This window comes from Mustelus asterias, chromosome 6 (assembly GCF_964213995.1).
Source record: "Mustelus asterias chromosome 6, sMusAst1.hap1.1, whole genome shotgun sequence".
Classification (NCBI taxonomy): Eukaryota; Metazoa; Chordata; class Chondrichthyes; order Carcharhiniformes; family Triakidae; genus Mustelus; species Mustelus asterias.
The window spans coordinates 131,278,220-131,298,107 of NC_135806.1; the positions used below are offsets into that span (position 1 = coordinate 131,278,220).

Sequence of the window (19,888 nt, forward strand, 5' to 3'; positions counted from 1 at the left end):
GTCAAACCGTCGCCTGCCCTAAAGCAAAAAAGTGAGTGCAATCAGCATCCGCTTAAAGATACAGAGGCAGGATTGACCTGAGAATCTACAGAATTCCAATTCTCTTTGTTTCAGTCCGGTGTACCAGTAGATGAACTGGAATCTGTCTGCCCTTGACCAGCAAGGCATTCCCGTGTCTGCTCGAGTCTTTCCATGTCCTGCGACAGATGATGGGGCTCTTTTCCTTTCTTCAAAGTGCGTTCGTCGCGTTCTTGATTTCGGCTACGGTTATTATTGGTCCTGAGAGTAAGCCCACCAAACATCTCCCCGGATTCTCCCACCCCCCACCCTTCCCGCCCACCCCGCGCCCCTACCCCCCGTAGCTAGGAAACTCAGCCCCTGAATGAATTGATCCAGGCGCTGATAGTTTCTGCCATAGAAGTGACTCGCCAAATTTGCATGTTCTCCACCGTGGCAAAGACATCTCTACGAGCTGGAGTTACTGTTGAATTTGTCTAGAACAGTCACGTTGACATGTTGAAATATCCACTGCTGGGTGTGCACTGAGGGATTACATCGGCTCATGAAAATCTTTTTGTCGGCTAGATTGCAGTCCATGCAGCTGTTGCTCACTGGATGATACAGCGTCTTGTCCTAAAGAGTCCAAACATAGAAAAGTGAATTGTCAGTGTCGGTGTAATACAGTGTTACAGGAATCATCCACCTGTCACAGCGGTGTGCTCACTCAACAGATTAAAATACTTGGAATTTTTTTTGTTCTACGTGCTTTCAATTTGAGGGTTTCAAATACAAGTTTGGAACCTAGGAACAGGGGATGGTCTTTTTGTTATTCTTTTCAATCCTGGGACGTGAGTGTCTGAGCCAGCACTTATTACCCATCCCTAAATGTCCTTGAACTGAGTGGCTTGCTAGACCATTTCAGAGTCAACCACATCACTGTGGATCTGAGTAGGCCAGGCCAGGTAAGGATGGCAGATTTCCTTCCAAAAAGTGAGCCAGATGTGTTTTTACAACAATCAACAATGGCTTCATTAGAACATCATTAGACTTTTAAGTCTAGATTTTCCTATTAGCGTGCCTTTGATGGTTGTGATTGTCGGTATAGGTTCAATGGGTTGAAGGGCCTTTTCTGTGTATGATTCATTGGGCAGGATTTTTCGGCCGCGCTCACTCTAAAATAGGAAAATCCTGCCCGAGGTCAACGGACCTTTGCATGGTCCCCCCCACATCCACTGCAATTTCTGTGGCGGGTGGAACAGGAAAATTCCCTCCTCTGACTCTGTTGTGCCCAAATTTGAACCCAGGTTCTCAGAGTTTTACCCTGGGCCTCTGGATTGTCAGTCCAGTGATAATACCACTATACTACCGCCTCCTCCTGTCTGTACCGCTGCCATTCTGTGAGATCATGGCTCATCTGTGACCTGACTCCATATACCCGTCTGTGCCCCATGCCCTTTAACTCTTCTGGTTAACAAAAATTGATTGATCGCAGATTCAAAATTAAATATCTAACATCAACTTTTAAAAATATTTCTGTACATGTGATGTGGGCTTTGCTGTCCAGACCACTATTTATCATCCATCGTTAAATGTCCTTGAGAAGATGGTGGTGAGCTGCTTTCTTGCAAAAGGAAATTAATGATGGACCAATTATTAGTTTTAAGAATGAGGTTGGTCATTTTTATTGCCAAACTGCCATTTGCCGAAGAAAGTTCCAAATTTTTGCCACCCTTATTGTGTAGAAACATTTCTTAACTTTATTTCTGAGAGGTCTGGCATGAACCATTGTAAGTAGTTTCTCTCTACAATAACTTATCATTTCCCCTTTATATCTTAAAAAATTTCATCAAATCACCTCATAATCTTCTACATTCCAAGGAATAAACTCCTAGTTGTGTGACAGTTGTGTTGCTGTCACCAAACCTGCTGACAAGGGTGGTATTGTTGTTGCCTTGCAAACCGAGCTCTATTTTGCACAGTCTGAAAGCCTACTCTTCTGCACTTCCTGCTACCATATTCTGGGCCATGACCCCCACCAGCAAACATCAAGTTATCATCTCCAGGCCTGCCACTGACCTCATCTCTTCTCGAGATCTTCCTTCTAAGGCCTCCAATCTCATATTCTCCAAACCCAAATGTCCAGTTCTACTTCCTTCTCAAGATCCACAAACAGTACTGTCCTGGTAAACCCTGCCCCTGCACCACTGAACTGATTTCCTCCTATCTTGACTCTAATTTTTTTGCTCCTTGTCAATCTCTTTCCACCTACATATGCAACATTCCTGACATCACAGAATTGTTACGATGCCGATAGAGGCCATTTGGTCCATCGAGTCGGCACTGGTTGTTCAAATGAGCATTGTGACTTAGTGCCATTCCCCTGCCTTTTCCCTGTACTCCTGTGCATTGTTTCGATTCAAAGAATCATCTAATGCCCTCTTGAATGCCTTGATTGAACCTGCCTCCACTACACTACCAGGCAGTGCATTCCAGACCCGAACCACTCGTTGTGGGAAAAAGTTTTTTCTTACATTGCATTTGCTTCTTTTGCAAATCACTTTCAATCTGTGCCCTCTCCATCGCGATCCTTTTATGAGCGGGAACAATTTCTCCTGATCTACTCTGTCCAGCTCCCTCATGATTTTGAACACCTCGACAGACTCCATCACATTAGTGATTCCCTGGCTTTTTCAATCCAGTTTCTCTACATTTCCGTTTCCCACTAGGACAATCTCAGAGCTCGTCCTTTCTTCCTTGAACAGAGCCCAGCCATTCCTCATGAATCATCACCCTGGCTGAACCTGCTCTCACAATTTTCTCCTTTAACCAATTCCACTTGCTCCACATCAGAATGATCTGATGTGATAATCCTCAACTCCACTTTCCCACCTTATCCCCATAACCCTCGATTCCCTTACTGATTAAATATATTTATAATGTGCTGGGAAAGCAGAGAAATTGACTTGGTCAACCAAAAGGAGATGGGGTGGTTGGTGGTTAGATGTCTTTTCCTGATCTTGAAAATTCTTATATCTTGACGATTTCCTAAAGTGCAAATGGTTGGATCATGTGGCGACTTTTAACGTAAAGGAAAATAGTGCGGATGCAGGGAACCTGTCATAAAAACAGAAAATGCTGGAAGCATTCAGCTGGTCAGGCAACACCTGCAGAGAGAGAGAGAGAGAAGGGTTTGATGACACTGTCCCACTCCTGAGTCATTTCAAAAAGATTTAAGTTGGAGTTGTCATTAAATGTAAATAAGAAGCCTATGAAGGCTGCTCTGACTGGAATTTTTTAGTCAGCAGACACAACCCCTGGTGATGCCAAACACTTCCAGTGAGAGGAGGTGACCTCTCAGGGGCAGACCAGTGCACCTTTTGAATACCAGGCTCCCACAGATACCACATCGCAATGGCTGCACCTGCAGCCACAAGCCATCCTGTGGACGGGGTGTACCAGCCTAGAAATTGTGCCCTTTTTCTATTTTTCTATTTTTAAAAAGTGCCTCAAAATGATTTTCAGGAAAATCTTCCATTCGTCGCAGATGGGACGGAACATTTAACAGACTATTTACAAGTCCGCTGACCTTGGAAAGGGGGGAAATTTCCATGCAACTGGCAAATCCCGCCCATAGTTTTATTCAAAAGAGTGACACTGGGATGTTGGTCGGTTCTATGAATCATAGAATCCCTACAGTGCAGAAGGAGGTCATTCGACCCATCGAGTCTGCACCAACTCTCCAACAGAGCATCATACCGAGGCCCTTTCCCTGCAACTCAAGCACTTACCCCACCAATTCCCCCAACCTACACATCTTTGGACACTAAGGGGCAATATAGCATGGCCAATTCGCCTAACCTGCACCTCTTTGGACTGTGGGAGTAAACCGGAGCACAAGGAGGAAATCCATGCAGGCACGGGGAGAACGTGCAAACTCCATGCAGCCAGTCACCCAAGGCCCGAATTGAACCCGAGTTCCTGGCGCTGTGAATATCTGTTGGTCAGTAGAGATATATAATGCTCTGTCCTGTGAATGAACTATCAAGCAATGGATTACTTTCATACTTCAACATGAGACTAGGTAGAATGCTCTTTCAGAGATCCAGCGCAGACTCAATGGGCTGAATGGCCTCCTGCTGCACTCTGAAGATTCTGTGATCCGGCTTGGATCCATTTAGCAGTCATTGCTCTGAAACGTTAGGCGAGATTTTCCACGACGCCCACGACGTGTTTCCATTGGTTGGAAGTGGAGGCAGCCATGGTTGGCGGCGGGATCTTCTGATCCCATCACTGTCAATAGGGTTTCCCTTTCTATGGACCCACCACTGCTGGGAAACCCACGATGGGTGTTCACTGTCGACGGGACCAGAAGATCCACCGGCAAGAACAGCTGGAAAATTCTAGCCATTAACTCTGTTTTTCTCTTTCGACAGATGCTGCCTGACTTGCTGAGTATTTTCAGCATTTTCTGTTTTCATTCAAATTGCAACAGTTTGCTTGTGGTCATGCAATGCATGGAGACTAATAAAACTGTAAATACAGCAAATAGATACTTTGAACTTCCTTTACAGTCAATCATTGTTCAAAATGTTCTGTAAATAGGAATCATTATAGCAGGTTTGGACTGTTTCAATATCAGTTGAACTCTACTCTGATGAAAGGGCCCCAGAACAAAACACAAACCCACCTTTCCCTTTCAGATATGTGTTTCTTATTCCTAGCATGTGCAAATCTTTCTCTTCACATTTAGTTAGGTGCTGGATGTCATGGTCAAATGCTGAAATAATTAATTTAACATTACCAAAGTGGAATCTCTCTGAATGAAAAGATTTCATAGGACAAAGCTTTATTTCGAACATCAGATTAGGAATTCTCTGAGAACCCCATCTTGAAATTACTCAGCGATGTTTTCAGCGTTTGTTTTCCGAGGGGCACCCCTTTCAGCAATATTTTCATGTCAGCATTTGGAGGTGAGAATGGATGTCCTAAACCACATCTCCTGCCAGCACAGGTTAAGCACAGGTTAAAGAGATGTGTATTAAAGTGATGTGTATATGTGTAATACGCATCTCTTTAATCTGTGCTTAACGATCTCTCCACTCACATTGTCTGTACCTTTAAGACTTGATTATCTATAAAGATTCGCATTCCAACCATTATTTTGTAAACTGAGTTTGCGTCTTTATATGCCCTGTTTATGAACAGAACTCCCACTCACCTGACGAAGGAGCAGCGCTCCGAAAGCTCGTGGATTTTGCTACCAAATAAACCCTGTTGGACTTTAACCTGGTGTTGTGAGACTTCTTACAATGACATTAGCAACCATGGACTTCCACTGGTTTGCTCCATGATTATGCTTGGCAAATTACTGCAATGGTTTGCCATTTCCTTCTGCAGAATGACTGACCAGGAAACTCTCCCGCTTTTACCACTGTCATCAGGGATATTGGAAGGATTTACAGGCAGATAATCTTCACAGAATCCCCACAGTGAAGGTGGAGGCCACTCAGACCATTGAATCTGCACCGACTCTTAGTCGGGCAATTTTTTCACACAGAGGGTGGTGAGTATCTGGAACAAGCTGCCAGAGGTAGTCATAGAGGTGGGTACAATTTTGTCTTTTAAAAAGCGTTTAGACAGTTACATGGATAAGATGGGTATAGAGGGATATGTGGGCAATTGAGACTAGCTTAGGGGTTTAAAAAAAAGGGCAGCATGGACAAGTTGGGCCGAAGGGCCTGTTTCCATGCTGTAAGCTTCTATGACTTATCCCGCAACCCCACACATTCCCCTCACCAGTCCCCCCAACCTACACATCTCTGGACACCAAGAGGTGATTCAGCATGGCCAATCCACCTAACCTACCCATCTTTGGACTGTGGGAGGTAACTGGAGCACCCAGAGGAAACTCACTCAGACACGGGGAGAACGTGCAAACTCCACACAGTCACCCAAGGCCGGAATTGAACCTGAGTCCCTGGCACTGTGAGGCTGTAGTGCTAACCGTGCCCCGGTTTCCTCCCACAGTCCAACAATGTGTGTGTTAGGTTGATTGACCATGCCAAATTGCCCCTTAGTGTCAGGGGGATTAGCAGGGCAAATATATGGGGTTACGAGGATAGGCCTTGGGTAGGGATTGTTGTTGGTGCAGGCTCAATGGGCTGAATGGCTTCCTTCTGCACTGTAGGGATTCTATGATAAAAGGCAGATAATCAGCCTCATTGGACACATTAAGAGCACACCTTCTATGGCCATTAAACCCTGAAGTGGGACTTGAACCCACAGCTGCGGGCTGTTCCACCCACCTGACTCAATTTAATCCCTCAGCTGAAAGACAGCACTTCCATCACTTTAGGACTGGAGTGTCAGCCAAGATGTCATGCTTTGATCTCTCGAGTGGGCCTTCAACCCATGACCTTCAGACCAACGGAAAGCGATGCAGTGCAGTGCCATCTGTTGCCAGAACAACTGCAGCTACTGTGCAGCCCAACAAAAGAACAATAAAGGTCAGTCTGATGTAAAACGTGGCTTCTTTTCCTGTGGACATACTGCAATGTTGACCCACAGAGGTGGTGCTGTACTGTGGCACGTGGAACAACCTTCCTTGCAGGTATTATCATGTAGCACCAGCTATATTTTGATAGTGAATGGAATACTAGGTTACTCTGCAATGATTTTCTGTGGGCTCACAACATCATCGAGTGCTCTTATCAGATGGATTGATGCCTGCCATTTCTTAATTCTTAGCTTATAGAAAGTTGCTATTGGATCGAGATGCCCTTGCAACCTTTTTGAGAATGTGATTTCCCCTTCGCCTTGCCCACCCCTCTCCAAAACCCCACTGCTCCTGCCACAGTGATACACTCCATTTTAACAGCCCCCGTCCTTTCAAAGTTGACTGGATCTTCCTCTCAGAATTGCTCTGATTTTGTATCTGGTGCTGTGTTTAATTATGCAGATGACCTGACAGCAGAGAGCTGAGTGTTAATAGTACGGAACCTGGCAGGTGGGATATTCACCAGCTCTTCATCATTTCGAGCTGATTTACATCTGAGGATAGAGATGGGCCTCAGAATGTTGCCAAGTCAGCCAACCTAACAAATGTGGAATTGGTCCAAATTCTTTTGTACAGCCACCTGCGATAGCTGTTGGGATCACATCTACGATTGTGTACGATCCGGATCACAAAGTAAGCAATTAATGATGAATGGACTCAGCTGAATTGGACTCAGCTGCCAAACCCTTTCTCCAAGAAGATAGTGAGTTCGTGCTACGCGAGGTTGCTTCTCGTTCCAAAGACAAAAGAAAGACTTGTATTTTGTAGCCTCGTGATGTCCCAAAGTGTCTTACAACTAATTCTTACAGTGTCTTACAGTGTCATCATTGAGGAAACACAGCAACTAATTTGCATGTTGTGACTTGTTCCCGCAAAGCGCAGTGAGATAAAAGGCCAGTGATATTAGTTGAGATGCAACTACTAACCCAATATAGAAACATAGAAGATAGGAGCAGGAGGAGGCAATTTGGCCCATCAAGCCTGCTCCACCATTCATTACGATCATGACTGATCATCCAACGCAATAGCCTATTCCTGCTTTCTCCCCATAACCTTTCATCCCATTCACCCCAAGTGCTATATAGAAATCACAGAAACCCTACAGTGCAGAAGGAGGCCATTCGGCCCATCGAGTCTGCACTGACAACAATCCCACCCCAGACCCTGACCCCACAAATTTATTCCGCAAATCCCTCAAAACAACACATCCTGGGACTCTTTTAACAACCTAACCCGCACATCTTTAGACTGTGGGAGGAAACCGGAGCACCCGGAGGAAACCCACGCAGACACGGTGAGAACGTGCAAACTCCACACAGACAGCGACCCAAGCTGGGAATGGAGCCCGGGTCCTTGGAGCTGTGAGACAGTAGTGCTAACCACTGCATCACCATGCCGCCTCTTGAATACATTCAATGTTTTGGCATCAACTACTTCCTGTGGTAATGAATTCCACAAGCTCATCACTCTTTGGGTGAAGAAATGTCTCCTCACCTCCGTCCTAAATGGTCTACCCTGAATCCTCAGATTGTGATCCCTGGTTCTGGACTCTGCCACCATTGGGAATATCCTCCCTGCATCTACCCTGTCTCATCTGGATATTGGGGAAAACTTCCTTGCTCTTTTCTGAAACAGTGCCATGGGATCCAGGGCCTCAATTTAATGTCTCACTGAAAAGCCAACACTGCTAACGGCGGAGCACTCTCTGAGTACCGTGTTGGAGTACCAACCAAATTATTTGCTTAAGTTGCTTCAATGGGACTTAAACCCATAACATTCTGACTCAGATGCAATACTGCTTCCCGCAAAGCCACAGCTGACACCATGGGCAGAATTGCCTGCCTCTCTGATGTTGTGTTTGGAGGTAGGGAGGGCATGTATTCAGGTGAATAGTGGTGGGTAGGAACCCTGCCACTTTGCTGCCTCCAACCCTATTATGCCTTTGGCAGGAAGAGCCAAAGACAGCCTTCCCACTGCCAGTTGATGCCCTGAAATTGACAATGGATGGCCTCATCCAACTGCTGCTAGTATTAACCCAGTGGTGTACAGGCCTGTCGCCACATGGGGAACACAACAGTTTGGTCAGTTTGGGGGGTGGGAAGTGTCCCCACATTCAAAAGCACTCAGCGTTTGATTGAGGGGCCTGGCATTGTGAAGTGGGGGGGGGGGGGGAAGGTGGCATTGGGAACTGCCTACCTGCTCTTGCTGTTGGCCCTCCAATGCCCCCTACCTCTGTGATCTCCACTCCCTGAAACCCCTCCTGCCATCACTTAGCCGTAGCCTGGGTCACTGCATGACGCTGGGCCTCCAGTGGCTGTCATTTTGGCAGCAGCCACCATCATGGGTGGTGCCGTTGAGCAAAAGAGCTGCAGTCTCTGCTTGGCTAGTAGCTCTCAGTGGGTGGTATTCCTCACCCTGGGAATTCTCAGCTCATGGGAGGCCTGACTGGTGGTGGCGTCTCAGCTGCCTGTTGGCCCGAGATTCGGTGGCTCATTCCTAGAGGAGGAACGCGGGTCTGTGGCTGTATCTTCAGCTTGCAGGTGGATCCCCATTGCCTCCAAAACTTCCACCTCATGCAAATAGGGACAAAGAAACATAGGAATTTGCAGCAGAAGTGAGCAAATTCAGCCCTTTGAGCCTGCTCCGCCATTCAATCAGGTCATGCTGCTCTCTTCCTGGTCTCAAATCAACCTCCCCACCTGTTCCCCATATCCCTTTATCCTTTTTTTTAGAAATATATTGATCTCAAGGTATTCTAATCTGGGGAAAGTGGTGATGGTGTGGTACCCACTGTCAGTGAGCCTCCCCACTGTCCCAGCTGCTGGTTATCTGCAAGGAGCAGTGATAGCCAAAAATCAAACCATTACAGCGATGCAGCAGAACTGTAAAAACAGCAGTTCACTCAGCAATCACAGAGTGGAGAAAGACAATCCCTTAAGTGGTAATAAAGAATATTTCCTCAATAGTTAATCAGTAAGCACAAACACTGATGAAGGGCCGTGGATGTCATCTATATGGATTTCAGTAAGGCATTTGACAAAGTCCCTCATGGCAGGTTGGTTAAGAAGGTTAAGGCTCATGGGATACAAGGAGAGGTGACTAGATGAGTAGAAAACTGGCTTGGCCATAGGAGACAGAGGGTGACAGTCGAAGAGTCTTTTTCCGGCTGGAGGTCTGTGACCAGTGGTGTTCCGCGGGGCTCTGTACTGGGACCTCTGCTATTTGTGATATATATAAATGATTTGGAAGAACGTGTAACTGGTGTTATCAGCAAGTTTGCGGATGACATAAAGATGGCTGGACTTGCGGATAGCGATGAACATTGTCGGACAATACAGCAGGATATAGATAGGCTGGAAAATTGGGCGGAGAAATGGCAGATGGAATTTAATCCAGATAAATGCGAAGTGATGCATTTTGGAAGAACTAATGTAGGGGGGAGTTATACAATAAATGGCAGAACCATCACGTGTATAGAAACACAGAGGGACCTTGGTGTGCAAATCCACAAATCCTTGAAGGTGGCAGCACAGGTGGAGAAGGTGGTGAAGAAGGCATATGGTATGCTTGCCTTTATAGGATGGGGTATAGAGTATAAAAGCTGGAGTCTGATGATGCAGCTGTATAGAACGCTGGTTAGGCCACATTTGGAGTACTGCGTCCAGTTCTGGTCGCCACACTACCAGAAGGACGTGGAGGCATTGGAGAGAGTGCATAGAAGGTTTACCAGGATGTTGCCTGGTATGGAGGGTCTTAGCTATGAGGAGAGATTGGGTAAACTTGGCTTGTTCTCCCTGGAAAGACAGAGAATGAGGGAAGATCTAATAGAGGTGTACAAGATTATGAAGGGTATAGATAGGGTGAACAGTGGGAAGCTTTTTCCCAGGTCGGAGGTGACGATCACAAGGGGTCACGGGCTCAAGGTGAGAGGGGCGAGGTATAACTCAGATATCAGAGGGACGTTTTTTACACAGAGAGTGGTGGGGGCCTGGAATGCGCTGCGAGGTAGGGTGGTGGAGGCAGACACGCTGGCATCGTTTAAGACTTACCTGGATAGTCACATGAGCAGTCTGGGAATGGAGGGATACAAACGAATGGTCTAGTTGGACCAATGAGCAGCACAGGCTTGGAGGGCCGAAGGGCCTGTTTCCTGTGCTGTACTGTTCTTTGTTCTTTGTTCTTTATAAGTAAATCATCCTTTGGAAAATACGAGAGTGAAAAGATATAGAGAGGTGATAAGCACAGCGGGCCGGGAGACATAAGCGGAGGCTGTTTAGCTTGCTCCCGCTGGGCGCCATGGCCTCCGCACGCCTTCGGCTGCTGGATTTCCAGAGCTGTCTGGAATTCAAATTTAAATATCATTCGCAGACCTGGGACTGAAGTTTCCGGGCCCACTACCCTCTCCCCCGCCCAACCAGGAGTGGTTCACCCCAGCAGGGTTGACAACAGCTCCCGACTAATGGGGAGCTGATGGCCTGACCCTGCTGGAGTGGAGGCCCCTCAGGAGGTAAGGATAAAGGTAGTGCCCCCTGGGCATTGCCAGCCTGGCAGTGGCAGCCTGGTCTCCCTGGTACTGCCCAAGGGACAAAGTGGCAATGCCTTCGCACTGCCCACTGGGCAAAGGGCAGGGTGCCAAGGGGTGGGGCAGAGGGGGCACGGCCTATTGGGCGGATGGGGCTCCTGGGGGGAGAAGATTGGTAAGGAGGTCCCACTGCCTCTCTGCACAGGGATCGGTGGCAGAGGGAGTGTGGACAGCGATCGGCGCTGGCCATCAGGTTGGGGAAGGGGGGGGGGTGGTTTGGCCTGCTGGGGGGTGTTTGGGATTGCGGGGGGGTGGAGTTGGGACTGCGGGGGGTTGGGGCTGCCAGTGGGGGAGGGGGGAGGGGGGAGAGGATCGGGAGACCTGGACTGTTGTGGAAGATCGAGGCGGGTAGGTGGTGAAGGGAGCGGGAGGGTCTGGGCTGGCCCCGAGATGTCCAGGAGGCCAGCGATCAGCGGGCGGGGGGCTCTGCAAGGTCAGCGATGCGGGGTCGTGGGTCTGGCCAGCAATTGGGAGGCCGGCTACTGTGCATGTGCCGCTCTCCTCTATGACAGATCGGCACATGCGCAGTGGCCCACTCAGCACTATGCTGTTGGCTGCTTCAGCGGGAAAAGGCTCCACCCCGTGATTTTTATCATGATTCACACTGAGGTACTCTGTGATGCACAGAGTATGGGAGGTTCATTTGGAAAATTCCGCCAAAAAACCAACTAGATTTAATCCAGTTTTACGTGAATTCGGCACTGAGAATATTTTTGCGAGAGTGTGTACTTTTATGGGGAGGCGATGGTGTAGTGGAATTGCCACTGGACTAATCCAGAGACTCAGGGTAATGCTTCGGGGACCCGGGTTCAAATCCCACTTGAATTCAATTAAAATCTGGAATTAAAAGTCTAATGATGACCATGAAATCGTTGGCTGGAATGCTACCACTGTTCACGCTGGGATTTTCCCATCCCAGTGCAGCGAATGGAGATTTGGCTGAGTGCCAAATTCTCCAACCTTGCTGCAGCAGGAGTGTGGCGTGAATGGTCGGTAAGATCGCACTAGTGAAGGAAATCTGTTGTCCTTCCCCAGTCTGGCCTGCATGTGACTCCAGATGCACAGCAATGGATCTTAAAGGCCCTGTGAAATAGCTAATCGTGGCCCTCAGGGCAATCAGCAATAAATGCTGACTTTTGCCAACCACATCCCATCAATTAAAAAAATCACTACTTGTTGCTGAGAACTACCTGCAAGCAACATTGTCAAACAAGCTTTTCTTAGAACAAAGGCTTGATCAACCCACATTCTCAATTGTCATGAGTATAAACCTTCTTTCTGTGCAATATTGCTTTTGGTAACTGAATAGAACAGCTTGTTTGAATATACATCAATCACACACTGTCACATCTCAAGGTCCTGCGAGCACACAACAGTATATGTGTGACGCTCACAAACGCTGCTTTTCTTAGCTGTGAATCTGTGCTTAATTTATGAATGTGAGATGCTTTTGTAACCTCACACACACTTACATAGTGAGGGGTAGAAATTACTTTCAGCCCATATTCAGGCCTTGAAATCGGCGGCGGGCTGTGTGAGCGTGAAGCCAGATGTCCAAGGCTTAGCCGAAATTCTCGCACGAGCATATATGCTGGAGAGCTTGGTGAGTATAAGAATGTCAGATGACTCATTTGCAGAGGCCCAAATGTAGGCCTATGGGAGGGATAATCTGCAGAAGAAGAGGGAGACGTTCAAGATAATCGTTGAGGGGTTGCGGGGGCGAGGGGTGCGGGGGGAGCGGGGGGGGGGCGGGTGGCACGATGGGGACGGACAAAAGGGTGTGATTTTAAGGGAAGGAACCGGTCATTTGGATTGGAGGGGACAATCCAAATGCTGGTTGGGGGAGGGGAGGGGGGTGGGGGGGAGGTGGAGGATTAGGAGGGCGGGAGTTTTGGTGGGAGAGTCGGTGCAGACTTGATGGGCCAAATGGCCCTCTTCTGCACTGTAGGGATTCGATGAATATGCATTTGTCAGGTGGACATGCTCCAGGACTGAAAGGATGACGGGCGGGATTCTCCGATCTCGTTCACCCCGCCCCCACTGCCAGCGAGAATGGAAAATTTGGCGCTCATTGGGACTGGAGAAACCCAGCCACGGGCAAGATCAGAGGTTTCCGGTGGATGTATTTATTTTTGGTGAGCACGGGGGAAAGTTGCTTCGGATGATTTTATTTGTGCTTGTGTTTATATGAGGGATTTATAGAGTTATAGGAGGCCATTCAACCCAGTGAGCCTGTGCTGACTCTTTGAAAGAGCTTCTGATCTCAGCCCTCTCCCTTGTTCTTTCCCCACAGTCCAGCAACTGTTTCCTTTTCAAATATTTATCCAAATCCTATTTGGAAGTTGTTGTAGAATCTGCTTCCACCATCCCTTCAGGCAGCGCATTCCAGACCATAACAACTCACTGCATAAATAAAAAATATCGCCTCATCTCCCCCTCTGGTTCGTTTGCCAATTACTCGAAATCTTTGTTCTCTGCTTACCAATTCTCACCATTAACAGCTTCTCCCCATGTACTCTATCAAAAGCCTTCAAAATTTGAAGACCTTTATAAATCTTCCCTTTACAGCACTGCTGTAACATAAATGCAGTATAATGGACCCTCTGCCCTCCGACTACACAAAGAGAGATGTCAGCACTGATGAATGGAATGTTGTTCCACTTTGTGATAGGAACAGCTAACAATCTCGGCCAGAGCCAGATTGAGACTAAAGCTTCTTTCATTTTGTGCCTGTGTCCTGGGCAGCCAAAAACAATAACAACGCAAAGTTGCAGCGATCGTCCAAAATAAAAAAAGCAAATCTTTTCAGCTGCCAGCCTTAGTAGTCGATCTGGCAAGTTTACACTGGTGTAATCGCTGGCTGTGCAACACATGTCCGCCTTGGGAGAAGATAGCACCAGAGAAGCACTAGAGTTCGGTGAAAGCAACCTGATCTCCCTGTAATCTGCCTGACAACTCGTTGTACCCAGCTTCACAAACAAAATGCCATCACGTTGCCAATCTGAGGCAAGTACTCAGGCCGCGGCCACTTATTCCCAGGCCTGCATATATTTTGACAAAAAAGCCCTTTCGTTATTCCTTTCACAGCTTTTATTCAGCTCTGCAAAATACTGTGATTGAATTGCAGTACATTTGGATTGCACAGTACCAGCTGGGGCATGCACCTATATGTTGAGATGTCAGATTGACGAGTCAATTGCAGCATTGCCAACACCTGCAATTTTGTTAAGGATTTATTGAGTTTGCAGCATTGTTCTAATATGCATGATTTATGGGAATAGACAGTAGAGAGAGAGAGGGAGAGAGCCCAATGTCAGCTGCCTTTAAATTGGTTTAGTGCTGACTCAAATGGAGACAATACACATCTTTTTAGCCTGTCTTGATGCTCTCTCCACTCACATTGTTTTGTTTCTTAAAGACTTGATTAGTTGTAAGTATTCGCATTCCAACCATTATTCATGTAAATTGAGTTTGTGTCTTTATATGCTCTGTTTGTGAACAGAATTCCCACTCACCTGAAGAAGGGGCTTGCAGCTCCGAAAGCTTGTGTGGCTTTTGCTACCAAATAAACCTGTTGGACTTTAACCTGGTGTTGTTAAACTTCTTACTGTGTTTACCCCAGTCCAACGCCGGCATCTCCACATCAAATGTTACTCACAGCCAGGTGCATCACCAAAGTAAACTTTCTGAATTTTTGAAGGCTCGCGGCCTGGAAGGCCCAGTTCAAAAAGAAAGGACAAAAACTAAAGCAGATTGTGTGACTTTTAAAAATATATGTTTTTTGTGATATGGACAATGCTGGTGAAGTTGACATTTATTGCCCACCCCTTGTTGCCCTGAGAAGGTGGTGGTAGGCTTCTCCTTGACTCACTGCAGTCTCCGTGGTGATGGTATTCTGACATGGTATTACAGAGGGGACTTCCAGGATATTGCCCCGGCAATGGCAGAGGAATGGTGAAAGAAGTCCAAATCAGGCTGGTGTGTGATTTGTAAGGGAGCTTGCAGATGATAGTAGTGACATAGCATTGTTGCTGCTATTCTATAAGTGGAATGTTGTCATCATAATGGGTCTGATTTGCAGGTTAAAATTACTTCAATTATCCCATCTGTATGAAGGAAAGAGGATAGAATCCCTCACAGATGGTCTGGGTGTGAGTTTCCAACCCAACTATTATCTCCTTTAGGTGAAGAGTCATTGCTTGGTCTTCCTGTAATTCACACCCCTGAATATCATTGCCCGCCCCAGTATTTTCCTTAGCTGTTCACTTATGGTGTTCACCTGTGTCTGCAACTGGGCATCACCTATATGTTCCTGCATTAAATACTGTGGCCGTGTCATTGATCAATCCCCTCTTCCATCTCCTGAAACCGGTGTGACTCTTGTTAACTAGTTTATATAAATCCTCCTGACTTCCATTCTCATAATTCCCTCGTAAAGTTGCCAGAACATCTCTTTCAACAGTTCCTTGTGCAATTTTTCTGTTTCTTGTGGGCACCACCTGGGCAGCTGAGGATGACAAATTCTACCTCATAATGTACATCATGGTGCAACACCTCCCCTGCATTTCAAAGGTCAGTCGTACCAACGTAGTAAAAGGTACCAAGGCACTTCCAGGAGTGTTATCAACAAAAACTTACACCAAGCCAGAGAAAGAGACAATAGGGTAGATGATCAAAGAGGTAGGTTTTAAAGAGTGTCTTAGTGGAGGATAGAGAGGAGCAGAGGCTGCAGGGTGAAATTTCAGCCCTTAGGGCCTGGTTGGCTGAAGGTGCGCAGCCAATAATGGATTGACAAAAGCTGGGGGTGCTCAAGAGACAATTGGAGGAGTCCAGAGGACTGCTGAAAGTTAAAGAGAGAGGGACCACAAGATCCTGATGGAAGCTGAACACAATGATGAGAATTTAAACTTCAGCTGTTGGTGGACCATATAGGTCATGCATCCAATTCTTTCTGACTTTGCAGCATGCTTTCTCTCTCTCCTTGCTTAATTTATTAAAACATTTTCTGCAATGATGACACTGTTTTCCTTTCAGGATCTAACACTATCTTTCACCCAATGTGCCCTTGGGAGTTTCTGCGCCGGCTATCAAGCACCTATCTGTTCCAATCCTATTTTCCAGCACCTGGTCTGTAGCCTTGTATGCTATGACGTTTCAACCAGAAGAATGAATCAAAATGAAAAAAGGGTCTAAAGAGTCAATACTTGCAGGGAATCTGCCTCCAGAGAAAGATTGAAAATGACCAGCTGAGTGGAAATAACAGAAATGGAGAACAGATTGGAAGCTCTGAAAGCTTAAATTGTGCTCATGGAGTCTAACATAGAAAAGGATTGAGTTCTGAAACTGACATTGGAAGCAATGGTGTGTACCATCCCTGTTCTGGGGCATTGTATCTGGAAGGGGTACCATGCTCCCCCCGATCTGAAATTACAATATAAATTGCAAACTCCAGATGGTTCCAATTGTCTCACAGCAACAGTTTCCCTGACAAAATTAGAATTAACCCACTTCTACCTTTAGTGTAACTATAGTACTGACAACACCTGACCTCCAACAGCAGTCCCTCAACATCCCACAGGAACACTCACTGCCCCTCCCTCCCCCAGACTACCCCTCACCCCTGACTACCCCATCCCTGACTATGCAGCCTGACTATTCTCCCAACTACCCTCACCCTCTTTCTACCCAGAGATTACACTCCCCCAACTAGCCCCTTGATTACCTCCATTCCCAACTACCCCCCCATTGCCCCATCCCCTGACAACATCCTATAATGACTAATCCCCCGATTACCCTCCCCAGCACCCCTCCATCCCCTGAATATCATCCCCATTCCCCTGACTATTCCTCTCCCAACTCCATGTCACCCGCTCACTGCTTACAATACCCCCAATCAGCTGCCTCTGACTACACTCTCCACCCCCACCACCCCGACTTCCTCCCAACCCCGTTGACAACCCCCCATCCCCAATGCCCTTCCCGACTACCCCTCACCAACTGCACCCCCAATCGACTCCCCCTGACTACCCTCCACATCCCCACCTTCCCAACTCCCTCAATTCCTCCCCAACTGCCCCCATCAATGTCAGGTAAAAGTGCTGAAAAAAGGTGGGGGAGGTCTTCCTTACTTTCCACTCTGCTGCCCTGAATGCAAGGATCGGGACCCCCACTGCATTGCTCACATCAGGCTGAAGTCGGAAGGTGGGGTGAGAAAGGAATGGCTTCGATTCCAGGTAAGTAACTGGGAGTGGAGTAACATTCCAACTCTGATTGCCACTACACAGAAATAATAGGCCATTACCAACATATCGGCCAACCTCGCTAGGCCTCTCAAGCTCTCTCTCCGTCTTTAGGATGTGCCTTCAAACCAATCATTTGACCAGGAGTTTGGGTCACTGGTCCACATCTCTTGGTGAGAATTGGTGTCAAACTTTGTCAATTGTTCCAGTGGACTAACTGGAGACCTTATACTATGTTAAGAGCACTGTTGGCACGCAGGTTACTGTTGTTTCGATGTTAGTGAGATAGTCCATAATCCCCCAAACCCTTCGCTGTACAATGGGTTGCACCTTACCTTCCGATAGCGCCAGTGCTGATTGCCTTTCATGCCATGACAGTCATACAGTGTGACAGAGCTGCTGTGAGAGATGGCATCGAAACAGAACTTCCTGGTATGAAGTGGCTCTCCAGGCCGTATGTCCTCGCGCCAACCAAATGTAAATATCTGAGAAATGAAGGGAGATGATATATTTAAAAGAGACATATGGAGGACTGGATAAACCCCCCCACCAACATTCGGGCTCCTGGAAATGAAAGGTTAAAAACTATTGTAAATCTAAGGCATGCCGAACAAAAACAATCAGGGGACCTCTCATTACATTACAGGGCTGATTCCCCAGGAGGAACAGCTCCTTGAGGCTGTCTCACCATTCAATTAGATCATGGTCGATCTGTATTTTAATTTTTACTTTTGTTCTGTAAACACCCCTATAGAACATAATCCTCTTAATCTTAGTTTTGAAACGTTTGATTGCCATCCCCCACCCCTCCCCCAGCCACAAAGGCCGACTGTCAGGGTGTAAATTCTAACCTAAAACCTGCCCAGGGTGAAACTGGTGCAAAACCCTTCATTTTTTTTTAAGTCGATGGAAAGTTAAACTGGGGTGGACGTAAAGGCGATGGTGGATTTAATCTACAGTTTCCTGTTACATGAGATTTTTGACGAATTAGTCCAGAGGGAATTCGAGGGATGTCATAAGGTATTGCAATTTAAGTTAAATTCAGCTCGGAATGGGGTGAACCCACAAGGATATATCCACATTTGAACTGGGCCACAATCAGATGAGTTGCCCAACAGGTTGGCGTTTCCTGTAAACCATGTCAATTTGAACCAAAATATTAATTGCTGCGTTGGATTGACGTCCGTGTGTCATATGTTAGAATCACATCCTTGTCTGAGCTCTAGGGTTGAGGGGGAAAGGCAGATATTTCCAATTGGATGACATGAAGGAGGATGGTATCAACTTTGATTGGCAGCTCTCAAAGTCTAACCAGTTCATCCCACACAAAAACCAAAGGTAAGTATTAAATCTTCCCTATTCCCATTCCAACTCTGTTTTTTTCATTGAACCATAGAATCCATAGAATCCCTACAGAAGGAGGCTATTCAGTCCATCGAGTTTGCACCAAGTCTCTGAAAGAGCAACTTGTCCAGGACACTCACCCACTTCTCTTTGAAATCGTGCCGTGGGATCTTTTATATCTTGCTGAGTGGGGAGATGAAGCCTTGGTCTCATATGAAAAACCAACACTTCTAACCAAGTGGTATTGAATTTATTTACTATTTCATGGGATGTGGGCATCACTGGCTTGGCCAGCATTTGTTGCCCATCCTAATTGCCCTTGAGAAGGTGGTGGTGAGCTGTCTTCCTGAATCTCTGCATTCCCTGTGGTGTAGATACACCCACAGTGCTGTTAGGGAGGGAGTTCCAGGGTATTGGCCCAGTGACTGTGAAGGAACGGAGATGTATTTCCAAGTCAGGATGGTGAGTGGCTTAGAGAGGAACTTGCAAGTAGTGATGTTCCCATGCATCTGCTGCACTTGTCCTGTTAGGTGGTAGAGATCGCAGGTTTGCTGTCGAAGAAACCTTGGTGCATTGCTTTGATGATAAGTAGTGTCACGATTATTTGCTATTAGCAGGCAAACCTGTCCACCCCTGAAAATTCACCATTGTTAGAGATGAAGGATTTTGGTAGGCACATGTTGGCATTTACATTGAACTATGTATGTGTGTTGATTTTAAATGATATTCCTGAGTCCCCAGATATAAACAGCATTACTCCAACAAAGATTCTGCCCCAATTGCTGTTGAAATTAGCATTGTAAAGATCGAAAAGCACATCTGTGTTTGACAATAGTACATTCTAGTTCAAACATCGTAAAACGTTAGAACAATAATAAAACTCAAGGCTGTTATTCTACATGATTGGATTCATAATGGTATTTGCACTTGCCACTTGCTGCAATGTTAATTCTGATGGAGTCTCAAAAAAAAACCTCCTAAGATTGTTCTCCATTTCTACCAAGGCAACAGAGTCACTCCATTGATACCTGAGGGGATTCTGCACAATTTCTAATTTTGAAGGCAAACATTTTGATCACTAATTCCAAGCAATGGGACAATGGAGCAGTCAAGGGGATTCTCTGCAACATCCTAGATCGCAGCCTCTGGAAATCCTTCACTGAATCA

General features: G+C 46.6%; 1 protein-coding gene across 1 annotated transcript in view; it reads right to left on the bottom strand.

Annotated features, from left to right (window-relative positions):
- Positions 1-465: 465 nt before the first annotated feature.
- The window catches only part of galntl6 (polypeptide N-acetylgalactosaminyltransferase like 6), a gene marked incomplete at its 5' end in the record, with an annotated part of 862,172 nt that continues 842,749 nt past the window's right edge, over positions 466-19,888 (bottom strand). The window contains 2 exons of the mRNA XM_078213889.1: positions 466-633; positions 17,713-17,862. Coding sequence (XP_078070015.1) covers positions 466-633; positions 17,713-17,862 — 318 coding nt within the window. The remainder of the gene's footprint in view (positions 634-17,712; positions 17,863-19,888) is intronic.